At 40.9% G+C, this 13,112-nt stretch overlaps 1 protein-coding gene across 20 annotated transcripts in view; it reads left to right on the forward strand.

The window, feature by feature from the left end:
- Positions 1 to 13,112, forward strand: part of Depdc5 (DEP domain containing 5, GATOR1 subcomplex subunit) — a 132,532-nt gene that overhangs the window by 3,329 nt on the left and 116,091 nt on the right. For 19 of the 20 annotated variants that reach the window (XM_031340727.1, XM_031340720.1, XM_031340723.1 and 16 more), the window contains 5 exons: positions 1,518 to 1,605; positions 2,361 to 2,407; positions 8,983 to 9,068; positions 10,654 to 10,737; positions 12,211 to 12,260. In XM_031340727.1, coding sequence (XP_031196587.1) covers positions 1,518 to 1,605; positions 2,361 to 2,407; positions 8,983 to 9,068; positions 10,654 to 10,737; positions 12,211 to 12,260 — 355 coding nt within the window. Of the gene's footprint in view, positions 1 to 1,517; positions 1,606 to 2,360; positions 2,408 to 8,982; positions 9,069 to 10,653; positions 10,738 to 12,210; positions 12,261 to 13,112 lie in introns of those variants that run through there. The other variant, XM_031340738.1, reaches the window with a different exon arrangement.

Below are 13,112 nucleotides of genomic sequence, written 5' to 3' on the forward strand. Positions count from 1 at the left end.
ATTAGTTGATTAGTACTGAGAATTGGGTTTGTAGCCAGGGTCTTAATGCATTCTAAGCATTTACTCTAGTAAGCTCTACCTTTACTCTAGGCCCTAGAGTTTAAAGGTTGTTTTGAGCACTATTGTGAACTAACACTTAGAGTCTACACTATTTGCTCATGTTTTATAACACATAAGAGATGGTGAGCCTGATTTAGACAGAAGGAACTCAGTACTAGTAATGAGCTCTGGCTGTCATTTTATTGGCTGTCTAGCCTTTAGGCAAGTTAGTTTATCTCCCAGGTTATTTCCTTGTTCTTGCTAGTACTAAAGATTTATTATGAGGGTCCAGTTGAGACAGTGATTAAGGGATTTCTTTGACTATTACATAAATCTGAGTACTGTGTTTGGGTCCTAGATCTTTCCATCATATGTATGCCAGATTCACCATGTTTTAGAGAGTAAAGGATATGCCAGAGGCATAATTCCTCAAACCATGGGCTGCTTTTTCCATGGGTTTAATAGGAAAGCAGAGAGAGTGTGTAATTGGAGACAGTCCTTGAGCCCCTTCCAACACATCCATTTACTGTTATGGCCCTAGATACTTTTACAACTTTTTTCTTTTCTTTTCTTTCTTTTTTTTTTCCAAGGCAGGGTTTCTCTATATAGCCCTGGCTGTCCTGGAACTCACTCTGTAGACCTGGCTGACCTCGAACTCAAAAATCCGCCTGCCTCTGCCTGTCAACTGCTGGGATTAAAGGCATGAACTACCACTGTGTGGCTCTGGATTTTTTTTTTTTTTTTCTTTTGATCTGAGGATGGAAATCAGGATGCTAGGGAAGTACTTTATCACTGAATTACATCCCGGCCCTATACAAATCGTTTAGTTCTAAAACTGGATTCAAAATAGACCCTCAGGGAGAAGGCAGAACATCTGCTTACTGGTGTGTGAGGCCTTGGTTAAGTTCCAGCCTTAGTATTTATAAAATAGCAAAACAAACAATCTAAACAAATGGGGGCTGTTGGGTAAGAGCACTTGCTGTCATGGGCCTTATATGATGGAGGGAGAAAACTGACATCTGCAAATTGTTCTCTGACTTACACACATGCCTGCATGTACGCACACCACAACCACCACCAACCACAACCAGAAAACAAAACCCAAATGGAACTTCAGTATAACAACAAAAGTAAAAATAAATATTGGGCATGATACAGCTTGCCCTGTGGTCCTAGCAATCTGGAGGTGGAGACAGGAAGATGAAAGAGTTCAAAACCACTTTGTAGGATGCGTTTGAGGTTTCCTTGAGACACCTATGTTAGTCAAGAAAGTAAAAATAGGGCCAGAGCTTGACGGTGAGATCCAGAAGTAATACCAACATGAGGGGGTGCCGTGTGTTTTCTGTCTGATGCTTTTATTTTTTAGAGGGTATGTGCTAGAGATTCAGCCCAACACTGTATGCATGATAAGCCTATACGCAACTACTGAGCTACACTCCAGCCCAGTTGTTTTTTAAAATCACTGAATTGTCTTTCAGATGATGAGCTAGTCGTGAATCCTAAAGTATTTCCTCACATCAAACTTGGAGACATTGTGGAGATTGCTCACCCCAATGATGAGTACAGGTGAGCAATTCAAGAATGAAGGGAACTAGGCACCCTGCTGATTTCAAATACTATTTTAGGCTAGTTAGAGCTGTGTAGTAAGGCCCTATCTTAAAAACAAAACAAAAAATGCTCATATCTAGGGCTGAAGAAATGCCTCAGCCAGTAAGAGCACTGGCTGTTGTTCTAGAGGACCTGAATTTGGTTCCCAGCACCCACATGGCAAGTCACAGCCATCTTTAATTCCAGTTCCAGGACATCTGATGCTCTATTCTGGCCTCCTAGGGTACCAGGAATGCCTGTAGTACACAGACATACACACAGGGTAAAACACATATACACAGAAAAGAATTAAAAACAAATTTTTTAAGGATTTTTTTCAAATTATGTGTATGCCTGTGCATGTGAGTACAGGTGCCTTCAAATGGAGATTCTCTGCATGTGAAGTTACAGTTGTGAACCACTTGAGGTGGGTCTTGAATACTTGAATTCTATGAAAGAGAGCAAGTACTCTTAACTACTGAGCTATCTCTCCAGCCCCAACAATGCATTTTTTAAATGTCTGTTCTTGTTTTAAAGTTGAAGAAAGAACTCTAGATGGTGTTGTTGCTTTTGAATATTTCCTTCCAGGCCCAGTGCAATTTCTTTGTTTGGAAAGGAATCTTCAAAGTTTGTGCTACAAGTTACAATGTGCACTACATTATTTGTTTGTTCTTTAACTGAGGTAGAGAAAGCTTACCTCCTGCAGTGTTCCTCATTGTTGCTTTCTCTTCCAGTCCTTTGCTTTTGCAAGTCAAGTCTCTTAAGGAAGATTTACAGAAAGGTGAGTACTACCTCTCTCTTTGAGAGTTTTATAGTTATTATCTGAGAAACATAAGAAACCTCTCTTTTTTTTTTTTTGTTTTGTTTTGTTTTTGGTTTTTGGTTTTTTGAGACAGGGTTTCTCTGTGTATCCCTGGCTGTCCTGGAACTCACTCTTTAGACCAGGCTGTCCTGGAACTCAGACATCCTCCTGACTCTGCCTCCCACGTGCTGGGATTAAAGGCATGCGCCACCACCACCCATCCAGAAACCTCTCTTTGTAATCTCAGGGAATAAGTACCTAGCAGAAGGAGTTTCCTCTAGCAAAAAACACTTATCAAGATCTTGGAGGAGGTTAGGGACTGCATGCAGAGACTGCCTCAGGAGCAGTAGTTGATGTGTTTAAGGTCTTCATTTACCTTCATAGCCACTGAGCTGCAACTTCCCCACATACCCCAAACAGATACAAAAATTGCCAAAGAGCCTCATTTCTTTGCGTGTTATAGACATCAAAGAAACTAGATTTAGAGCCAGAAGAAGAGGTAATTCGAACATGGGGAGCTTTATATTTAACTCCAAAATAATCATAATCATAATAATTGATGGAGAATTTTTTTGTTTGTTTATTTGTTTTGTTTTGTTTTTTGAGACAGGGTTTCTCTGTATAGCCCAGGCTGTCCTGGAACTCACTCTAGACCAGGCTGGCCTCTAACTCAGAAATCCGCCTGCCTCTGCCTCCCAAGTGCTGGGATTAAAGGCATGCGCTACCACTGCCCAGCTGATGGAGAATTTTTAAAATAAGTTCTTCATAAATATTTAAGTGTTTTCCTGGATGAGTATGTGATGATCACTGTCCTCTGTTTAGATAGGTGTTTGTACTTTCTTGCTGTCTTTTTTAAAGAGTAGAAGAGTTGCATGCATATAAGAAAGTACCAAGGGATTTTATTCAAAAAAGAAAGTGAAGGTAGCTAAGTTGCAAAAGCCTGAGTAAGCCTGGGCCTTTGAGTGCCTGGGTACTTCCCAGGGCTTCTGCTTATGGGCCTATGAGAAGACTGTAGGTAGTTTTCAGTTTTGAGTGTTAGGCTTGGGTTCTGAAACTGTTCTCTGCTCATGTCATTTCGTATGTTACATCTGATTTTAATCATATGTATGCTCATTCATACATAGGCACACAGTGATAAATAGAGTATTTCCTCTAAAACTTTACTCATAGAACAGTTTGCCCACTGTGCCTGTACTTCAGGCTATCAGACCTTGCCTCAGAAAAAGGGAGGGTCCAAGAGATGTAATTATTAGACTGCCTGCCCAACTTTGAGAACTGGGTTCCATCTATGTTTGAAAGTACAAAAAAACAGGTGTGATGGTGCAGGCCTTGGATCTTTATTTCAAAAAAAGAAAGGAAAGCTTTGTGCGTGGCTTACGCCTTTAGTCCCAGCACACTGGAGACAGAGGCAGATAGGTCTCTATTAGTTCAAGGCCCTCCTGGTCTACATAGTTAGTTTCTGTTTAAGCAGAGCCACCTAAGTAAATAAAGTATTTATTGTGTGTTTCAATGTTTTAAACATTATTATTTTATTTTATTTTTTGTTTGTTTGTTTGTTTTCTTGAGGCAAGGTTTCTCTAGCCCTGGCTGTCTAGAACTCACCCTGTAGACCAGGCTGTCCTCAAACTTACAGAGATCTGGGTACTTCTGCCTTCCAAGCACTGGGATTAAAGGCATGCACCATTACTGCCCAGCTATTACTATTTTAGAAACCTTGAAAATAAATTAAAGCATCATACACCAAAATTAACCAGATTCAAAATCTGTATAACTCAGTGAACTTCTATACAATTATATTAGACATTTGGAAGGGATGCCGGGGAGTGTCACATTAAATTTTACATATTTATTACCAAATATATTTTATGTACTTGGCCACCACCGAAACAAGGCTAAAAGCTCTATGGCAGAATTATAGCTCGGACAAGTAGCTTCTGGTTCTCTGTCATAGCTGCATCCACTCTTTCCTCCTTTCCTGATCTTCACCCTTTCTCACTCTCTTTTCTTTGTGTTTACTGTATCCACATGCACATTTGCTTATATATACGTTGGATAGAATCTTCTTGAGATAGAAAAGCATGCAGTTTTTTTTTTCTTTCTGAGTCTTTGTTACATTACTTATATATACATTCCTAAATACTTAAACGCAACCTGCTAATGTTACCTGTATGTGCATGATCTTATGGATGACCACTTGGTGTTGGATAACCAAATTTGGGGGCTCTTCCCTGGTACTCTGCATTCCTCAGTTACCTGTGGTTTTTTTGTCTATGGGGAGGCCCTTCACACTTCCCTCTTTTTGTATTAGCCTGCTCATTGGTGTGACATTCTTTAGGACTTGTTTAGGCAGCCACTTGATAGTAGAAGCCTTTCTGACATTTCTAGGTGAGAATCTCACAGCAGATGTTCTGTTTCTCCAGCTCTTACCGTCTGTCTGTCCACGCTTTGACAACGGTCCCAGAGCCTTAGGTGAGGAATTGTGAATAGATGTATCAGTTGGGACAGAGCATAACACAGTCTCTTTTTGCTCTCTGCATTTTGATCAATTGTGGATTTCTGTAATGTTCTCTTTATCTGAAGACATAGTGATACCCTGTCTCAAAAAAGATGTTTCTTCCAATATTTACTTATATAAGTTATGTGCGAGGACACACAACAGGCAGGATGCACGTGTAGAAGTCAGAGGACAACTTCAGGGATCAGTTCTCCCATTCTGCCATGTGGGTCTCAAGGATTGAACCTAGGTTGTCAGGCTTGGTGGCCTTTACCACATGCTACCTTGTCACCTGAAATAAGGGGTTTTATTGTGACATTTCTAAACATGAACATAGCAAATTCATTCCTCATAACCCATCTTATTTCTCACATTGGATAATTCGCTCTGCTTTCACAGTAGCTCCCTTGCTGCTACAGGTCTTTTTCTTTGTGTGTGATCCAGTAAGCTTTATTGTGGTTGTTTACAGGAGCACAGGCACCTTACCCTGGATACACCACTGAAAGAATGTCTTTTCTTCCCTCATCAACCATTAAATGTGCAAGGATGGCTGGGGCCTCATGAGTCTCTCCCCCTTTCATGATAGCAGTGACAGCCCCGATCTTATGTAATCATAGCTGCTGTGAGTTAAACAATGAGGTTCTCATCCTATCCAGACGTGAGCATCCTACACTCTTCTTCTCACTTTTCTGGCTCTTATTTTCTCCCTGCCTCTTCTCCTGTGTTGTTATGTTCCCTGAGCCTTGAGGCTGGACTTGCAGCAGTCATTTGTTCTCAGCATCTTGACGAGTTGTGGATCTTCAGTCATTGCTGATCAGTGCAGAAAGAAGCTTTTCTGGTCAAAGCTAATAGCAAAACTAATCTATGGGCATAAACATAGTTATTTGAGCAGTTTCAGTGGTATATGCTTTTAATTCTAGGGGACGAGAGATCCCCGTGAGTTAAGACCAGCCTGGGCTACAGAGTAAAGTTCTAGGGCAGTTTGGGACTACATATTGAGACTCATTCCAAAATCAAAATAATGAATATATAAAATAAAAACATACTAACTTAGAAAGCAATTTGTGCCAGGCAGTGGTGGCGCATGCCTTTAATCCCAGCACTTGGGAGGCAGAGGCAGGCAGATTTCTGAGTTCGAGGCCAGCCTGGTCTACAGAGTGAGTTCAGGACAGCCAGGGCTACACAGAGAAACCCTGTCTTGAAAAACAAAAAACAAAAAAAAGAGAAAGCAATTTGGATTTGTGCTTGACAATATACTTGGTCTCCTCTGACCTTAGAAGCTAAGAAGCATTATGCCTGTTTAGTACTTGGATGAGTACATCAATTGAAAGGCATATTGTATCCATGTAGTAAAGCTGCAGCAGTCGTTTCCACACTATTGCTTATGATCTCTCCAACCATAAGCTTAGTAATAGAAATGAATCCCCTCCTAATGTGTGTGTCAGAGTCATCCATAACAGACTCATTCCTCCTCTTGCACCACTGAACTCATCCTGCCTGGCTGGTTTGTGTTGTGGTATATGGTATATGGTTATGGTATAGAATCCATAGCTGAGTAAGACAATTGAGGATACCTTCCATCACCATGAGGGTTAGTTAGCAAGGAAAACTTGACTTCTCTGTGCTCCTTGACCAAGGCATGTGGCACTTTCAAAAATAAAGTCTTATCTAATTTTGGTGAGTAACCAATGGCAATGGCAATTGTTTGTATTGTTTTGAGGATCTCTGGAGTCTTCCATGAGGAGCAGCTTATAAGGGAATGTTAAATAGCTCACCTCTGCCACTGGGGTTTGAATTTTTCTTATGTTGCTCCTCCCACACCAACCTAGGGCTCTGCATACTAAACAAGTTTGCTGCCACTTGAGTTATATTCCTAGCCTCCAGATCGATCGATCTATCTATCTATCTATCTATCTATCTATCTATCTATCTATCTATCTATCTTCCTCCTTTCTTCCCCCTCTCTATCTCTTTCTTCCTCCCCCTCTTTCTTTGTTCTTTCCTTACTTGTTTTTAGACAGGGTCTAAGTAGCCCTGGCTGTTTGTGATTCACTATGTAGACCAGGCTGGCCTGGTACTTGCTGAATTCTACCTGTCTGCTTCTCAAGTGCTAGAATCAAAGGCATATACTACCACATCAAGTGGTTTTTGATAGTTTTCGTTTTTTTGAGATAGGGTAGCCATGGCTGTCCTGGAACTCACTCTGTAGACCAGGCTGGCCTCGAACTCAGAAATCTGCCTGCTTCTGCCCTCAGGGACTGGGAATAAAGGCATGCGCCACCACTGCCCAGCTTGAAAGTTTTTTTAAATGGCTTTTTAAAAATATTTTAATTAAAACTTTTTTGGTTCCTTTGTGGTAATAAGGTTCATGGTCCAGGATGAACATGCTGTGTGGCTAGGGTGACTTTGAATTTCTGATCTTCCATTCTCTACCTCCAGGGTGCTGCATTCAGAGGCACTTTAGTATTCTTTTTTTTTTTTTTTGAAGCTCAGGTTGGCCTCAACCTTTAATCAGGCCAGTTTCCAATGCATAGCAATTCTTGTCTCAATGTCACAAGGAGTAAAATACTTGTGTGTATGTGTGTCTGTGTTGTTTGTGGGTGTGTAACAAGCATATGTGCTTATCCATGCCTGTATGTATTTCTGATCCTCCACCTCCAGAGTGCTGCAATCAAAGGCACTTCCTACTCTCTCTCTCTCTCTCTCTCTTTTTTTTTTTTTCTGTAGCTCTGGTTGGCATCAAACTCAATGTCTATCAGACCAGCTTCCAACTCATAACAATTCTTGTCCCAATGTCACAAGTAATAAACTATTTGTGAGGCTGGGCAGTGGTGGTGCATGCCTTTAATTCCAGCATTTGGTAGGTAGAGGCAGGTGGATTTCTTGAGTTTGAGGCCAGCCTGGTCTACAGAGTGAGTTCCAGAACAGCCAGGGCTACACAGAGAAACCCTGTCTCGAAAAACCAAAAAAAAGTTGTGTGTGTGTGTGCCTGTGTTGTTTGTGGAAGTGTGTAACTTGCACATGTGCTTACCCATGCCTGTATTGTATAGAGGTCAGAGATTGATGTCAGGTATCATCTTCTATCTTTCTCCACCTTTGTTTTTTTGTGACAGTATTTTTGTTTTGTTTTTGAGAGAGTCTCACTGTGTCATAGTAAATGTACTATCATAGAACTCACTATATAGACTAGCACAGAGATCTGCCTCCTGAGTGCTGGGATTGAGGGTGTGTGCCACCACTGCCTGGCAAGACAGTCAGTCTTTGATAAACTCCGAGTTTGCTGCTTTGACTTGCCTAACTAACTGAAGCCCCATTGCTAGAGAGCAAGCAGGTGTGTACTGCCATGCTTGCCCTTTACGTGGTGCTGAAGATCAGAGTTCAGGGTGTTGTGCTTACAGAGCAAGCACTTTATTGACAACCATCTCTCTGGTCCCCCAAGTGCAAGATCTTAAGTGCTTGCCTCTTTCTCCCCAGTCTCTTCCCCTTTCCCCACCTCTTCTCTCTCATTTTCTTCCTTCTTCCCTCTACTCACAAACCCAGGGGCTCATACATGCTTATGTGCAACCACTGAGTTACATTTCTTTCTTTAATGATTCAATTTGTTTATTTTACTTTGTATGAATGTTTTGCCTGCATGCACGTATGTGTATCATGTACATGCCTGTTGGATCCCCTGAAACTGGGGTTACAGATGGGTGTGAGCCACTGTAGGGTGCTGGGAACCCAACCCAAGACCTCTGCAAGAACAACAACTTCTCTTAACTCCTGAGCCATCTCTCCTGCTCTAGCTCTCTTTCTTGAGGCAGAGGCTGGTTAAGTAGCCTAGTCTGGCTTTTCAGTCTTCCTGCTTCAGCCTCCCAAATGCTAGAATTACAGGGGTTTATTATCACTTTAAATCAAGTGTCATTTTTTGGACTTGTTTCATCAGTAAAGTACAGAATTGTTTAAAATTTAATTTCCTGAAAGACAGAGAAATAGCAAATGATCAGTTATATTAATTTCTGAGTATGTGCTGACTTCAAAGTGTGTTAACTGATCCAGATTTTTTTCTCTGTTTCAGAAACTATCAGTGTGGATCAGACTGTGACTCAAGTATTCCGGCTAAGACCTTATCAAGATGTCTATGTGAATGTTGTAGACCCCAAGGCAAGATGTTGCTTTGTACTTTTATGTCTTTTTATAGTGATTAGCACCTAACCTCAAAGGCTAGGAACTATGGAAATGAGGTACTTAAGTGTAATGCTAGGTTGTTAAATATATAGCCATATCTAGGTCATTTAGATATAAATGGTACATAGGCTGCTTTTAAGTCCTCAGTTTTTAAAGTTTGTTTTAGTCATATAAAACAATGTATTTATAATTTTCTGTTTAATTGCTAATGTTTTTATTCTGTCCTTTGTTTTTATTTTTAATTATTATTTTTAGAAAACATTTATCTTTATTTTACCTATTTGAGTGTTTGCCTGCATGTATGTCTGTGCTCCACATGTGTGTTCCTGGTTCCCACAGAGGCCAGAAAAGAATGTTGGAGTGTCCTGAAACTTGGGAGTGAGTGCTGGGAGTTGAGTAAAGTCAGATCCTCTGGAAGAGCAGTCAGTGCTGTTCATCTCTGAGCTGTCTCTTTAGTTCCTCATTTATTTTTTAAATAATTACTTATTATTTTTTAGGCAGTTTTGCTGCTGAGCCCAGGCTGACCTGGAACTGGCAATAGCCCTTTCTCAGCTTTCTGGGATTGTCAGATACACACTGTATATGGCTTTGAATTTTTTTTTTAAAAGATTTATTTATTTATTATATGTAAGTACACTGTAGCTGTCTTCAGACACACCAGAGGGCACCAGATCTCATTAAGGATGGTTGTGAGCCACCATGTGGTTGCTGGGATTTGAACTCAGGACCTTCATCAGAGCAGTCAGTGCTCTTAACCGCTGAGCCATCTCTCCAGCCTGGCTTTGAATTTTTATTTCTTTCTATTTCTGTTTGTTTTTAGAGACAGGGTCTCACTATGTAGCTATGCCTATCCTGGAACTCACTATGTAGACCAGTCTGGCCTTGAACGCTAAGATCTGTCTTCCTCTGCCTTCCTAGTGCTGTGATCAAAGCCTGCATACCCATACCCAGATTGCATTTTTTTTATTAAGTAATGCTTGATAGGCAAAGTCATTGTCCATCAATATTATGTACATTCTGTAGTAAATAAAGCAGAGAGTTCGATGTTATCTTTCAAAATTGAAACAAAAGGCAAGGTTGCATGTATCTGTAGTTGGAGCTACCTATGCTGAGGCAAGATTACTCAGCAGTGTGGGGATAGCCTGGGCAACAAAGCAACCATACCCTTTGCCAGACAACAGCAGCAAAGGGACTGAAGCCCAGTGTTTGTCCTCTGGTGTCCTTTGCTGCTGTGGAGAATTCTCCCAGGTTCTGCTGTTGGTCTTTCAAAGGTTTTCTTGTTTTTGTTTTTGTTTTTTCGAAATGGGGTTTTTCTGGATCACCCTGGCTGTCCTGGAACCCACTCTGTAGCCCAGGCTGGCCTAGAACTCAGAAATCTGCCTCTGCCTCCCAAGTGCTGGGACTAAAGGCGTGCGCCACCACTGCGCACGCCTTTGTTGTTGTTTTTGTTTTTGTGTTTTCAAAGGTTTTCCTTTTTGCATCTTTTTTATGGTGTGTGGACATCATATTTTGACTCTAAAGTGTGGCAAAACAATACAGATATGTGGTTATTCCCTTTTAGGATGTGACTCTTGACCTAGTGGAATTGACTTTTAAGGATCAGTATATTGGCCGTGGGGATATGTGGCGACTAAAGAAAAGTTTGGTAAGATACAATTTTTTTTTTTTTTGAAATAGTATGTTGTCTTTTCTGTGACAGTTTTTCCTCATCATATAAATTTAGAGCCATCAAAATTAGTTCCAGCTCTAGCATCTGCAACTAGTTACTGTAAACATTTGGCTATATCCTTATCTATTTTCTTTCTTATTTATTTTATTTTACCTGTATGGATGTTTTGCCTGCATGCCTGTATTTGTATTTTTTGCATGCCTAGTACTTTCACCAGTCAGAAGAAGATGTTGGATCTTCTAGTGTAGGAGTTACAGACTGAGTTGCCATGTGGGTGCTGGGAACTGAATCTGGGTTCTCTGTGAGATGAACAGTGCTTTTAACCCAAACCTTCTCTCAACTCCTACCACACCCCCAACCCCATTTTTGAGGATGGTCCCAATATGTAGACTTGGCTGGTCTGGAATTTACTGTGTAAGTTAGGCTGGCCTTGAACTCCTCCTGAGTGATGGGATTAAAGAAATGTACCATCACACCCCCCTATTTATTTATCTTTAGTGAACCTTTAAGATTTAAAATGCCATGTATTGACCAGGTACTGAAAACTCTTTACTATAGTTTTTGTATATTATGAAGGAACAAATTATATGTAGAATTTCTACACAAAATATATTTTCAGGATAAAGTCAAACAACCAAAACCTTGATTGGGCTAGGAATGTAGCTCAATGGTAGAGCCTTTGCTTATTATATGTGAGGCCTTAGTTTCAATTCCCAGCACCAAATATAAACAAACAAATAAGTAAGTGAAAATCATGCCTTTTATTAATTGAGTGAAAGGAATTTCTGTTTCTTTTAGCTCTCTCAGTGGTGGCTCACTTCGAGGCCTCTGGTTTGACCTCTGGCACTAAATAAAATTCAAAAGTATAAAGACAGTTTAGTATATAAATGTAGAGGTCTATGTAAACATTCATGCAGTGGACTTCTCAGGCAGCACTTACTGTCGCCTGACTTTCACTATTGTTGAGAATTGCTGCAGCCTCAAGAGCCAGTCAGTCTTCATCTGGCTCTACTTCTTCCCTGTGTGGTAAAGCTGTCACTGCCTTACTGACTGGACTTTGTTGTTTAAGAAGATTGTTTTGGCCAGGCAGTGGTGGCGCACGCCTTAAATCCCAGCATTTGGGAGGCAGAGGCAGGCGGATTTCTGAGTTCGAGGCCAGCCTGGTCTACAGAGTGAGTTCCAGGACAGCCAGGGCTAAACAGAAACCCTGTCTCAAAAACAAAAAAGAAGAGTGTTTTGTTTTATTTTTTTCTGAGACAGGGTCTCTGTGTAGCCCTGGCTGAACTGGAAAATTGCTCTCCCTTGCTTTCAGTGCTGGGGCTAAAGGCATATACCACAGCGTCCTACTATTTTGTTGTCATTGCCACTTTTGGAGGAGATTTTAAAGCCAGGAGGTCTTTCGTGTGACTTTCCTGGTGGTTTGAGTCCTTTCTTTCTCCCTTCCCTTAGGTGAGCACCTGTGCCTATATCACTCAGAAAGTGGAATTCGCTGGCATCAGGTAGGTGTCATGGCATTCCCGACTTCCTGGGTAGTGAGCAGCAGTAGGATCTAGTGCAGCTAGTCGTCCGTGTACAGTGCTTCCACATGTGGGTCTCCATGAGGAAGGTGCTCAGAGTTTCAAACTTCAGAGTGCTGTGATGTGAGCCAACAAGTTCCAAGTACGTGACAGCAGTTTTAGGCCTGCTTTGTGGCTTTGCTCTCTGGAAGTTTGAGACCTAGTCTGTTGTAGCCAGGCTGTCCTCAGTGGTGCCAACACTACCTTTTTGTTTTTGTTTTTAGAAGATAGTGTTTTTCTGTGTGACAACCCATTGCCAGCATTTTTTTTACTGCCTTATATGTTTTGTGTTGGGAAAGCCCTCTGCCACAAATCTACATCTCCAATATATATATTTTTAATACAGGGTCTCTGGCTCATGGTAGTGTAGGTTAACTTAGAATTCACTATATAGCTTATGCTGGCTATTTGTAGTTTTGTGAATTTACAGCTCTTTATAAACATTATTATTAGGACTCAGTGATATTCTGTTGTATGGACACACCGTAGTTTATTTTAATTAGTTGGCTTAAAAAAAAAAATCTCTGGATGAGTGTTTTTCCTGCGTGTGTACACCTCATGCTCATAGAGGTCAGAAGGCAGTGTCAGATCTCTTGGAACTGGAGTTACGGCTGGTTGTAAGCCACTATGTGAGTGCCGGGACCTGAACCCAGGTCTTCTGTAAGAGCAAAAAGTCATCTCTCCAGCCTCACTTAGCTTGTTCAAAGATATGTAGTATAAAAGATGCTAACTAGCTATACTTAATAAACTATTTCAACTTTTCTATTTCCAGATTATAGCTGTAATAGATTGTGG

This window comes from Mastomys coucha, unplaced genomic scaffold (assembly GCF_008632895.1).
Source record: "Mastomys coucha isolate ucsf_1 unplaced genomic scaffold, UCSF_Mcou_1 pScaffold22, whole genome shotgun sequence".
Lineage (NCBI taxonomy): Eukaryota > Metazoa > Chordata > Mammalia > Rodentia > Muridae > Mastomys > Mastomys coucha.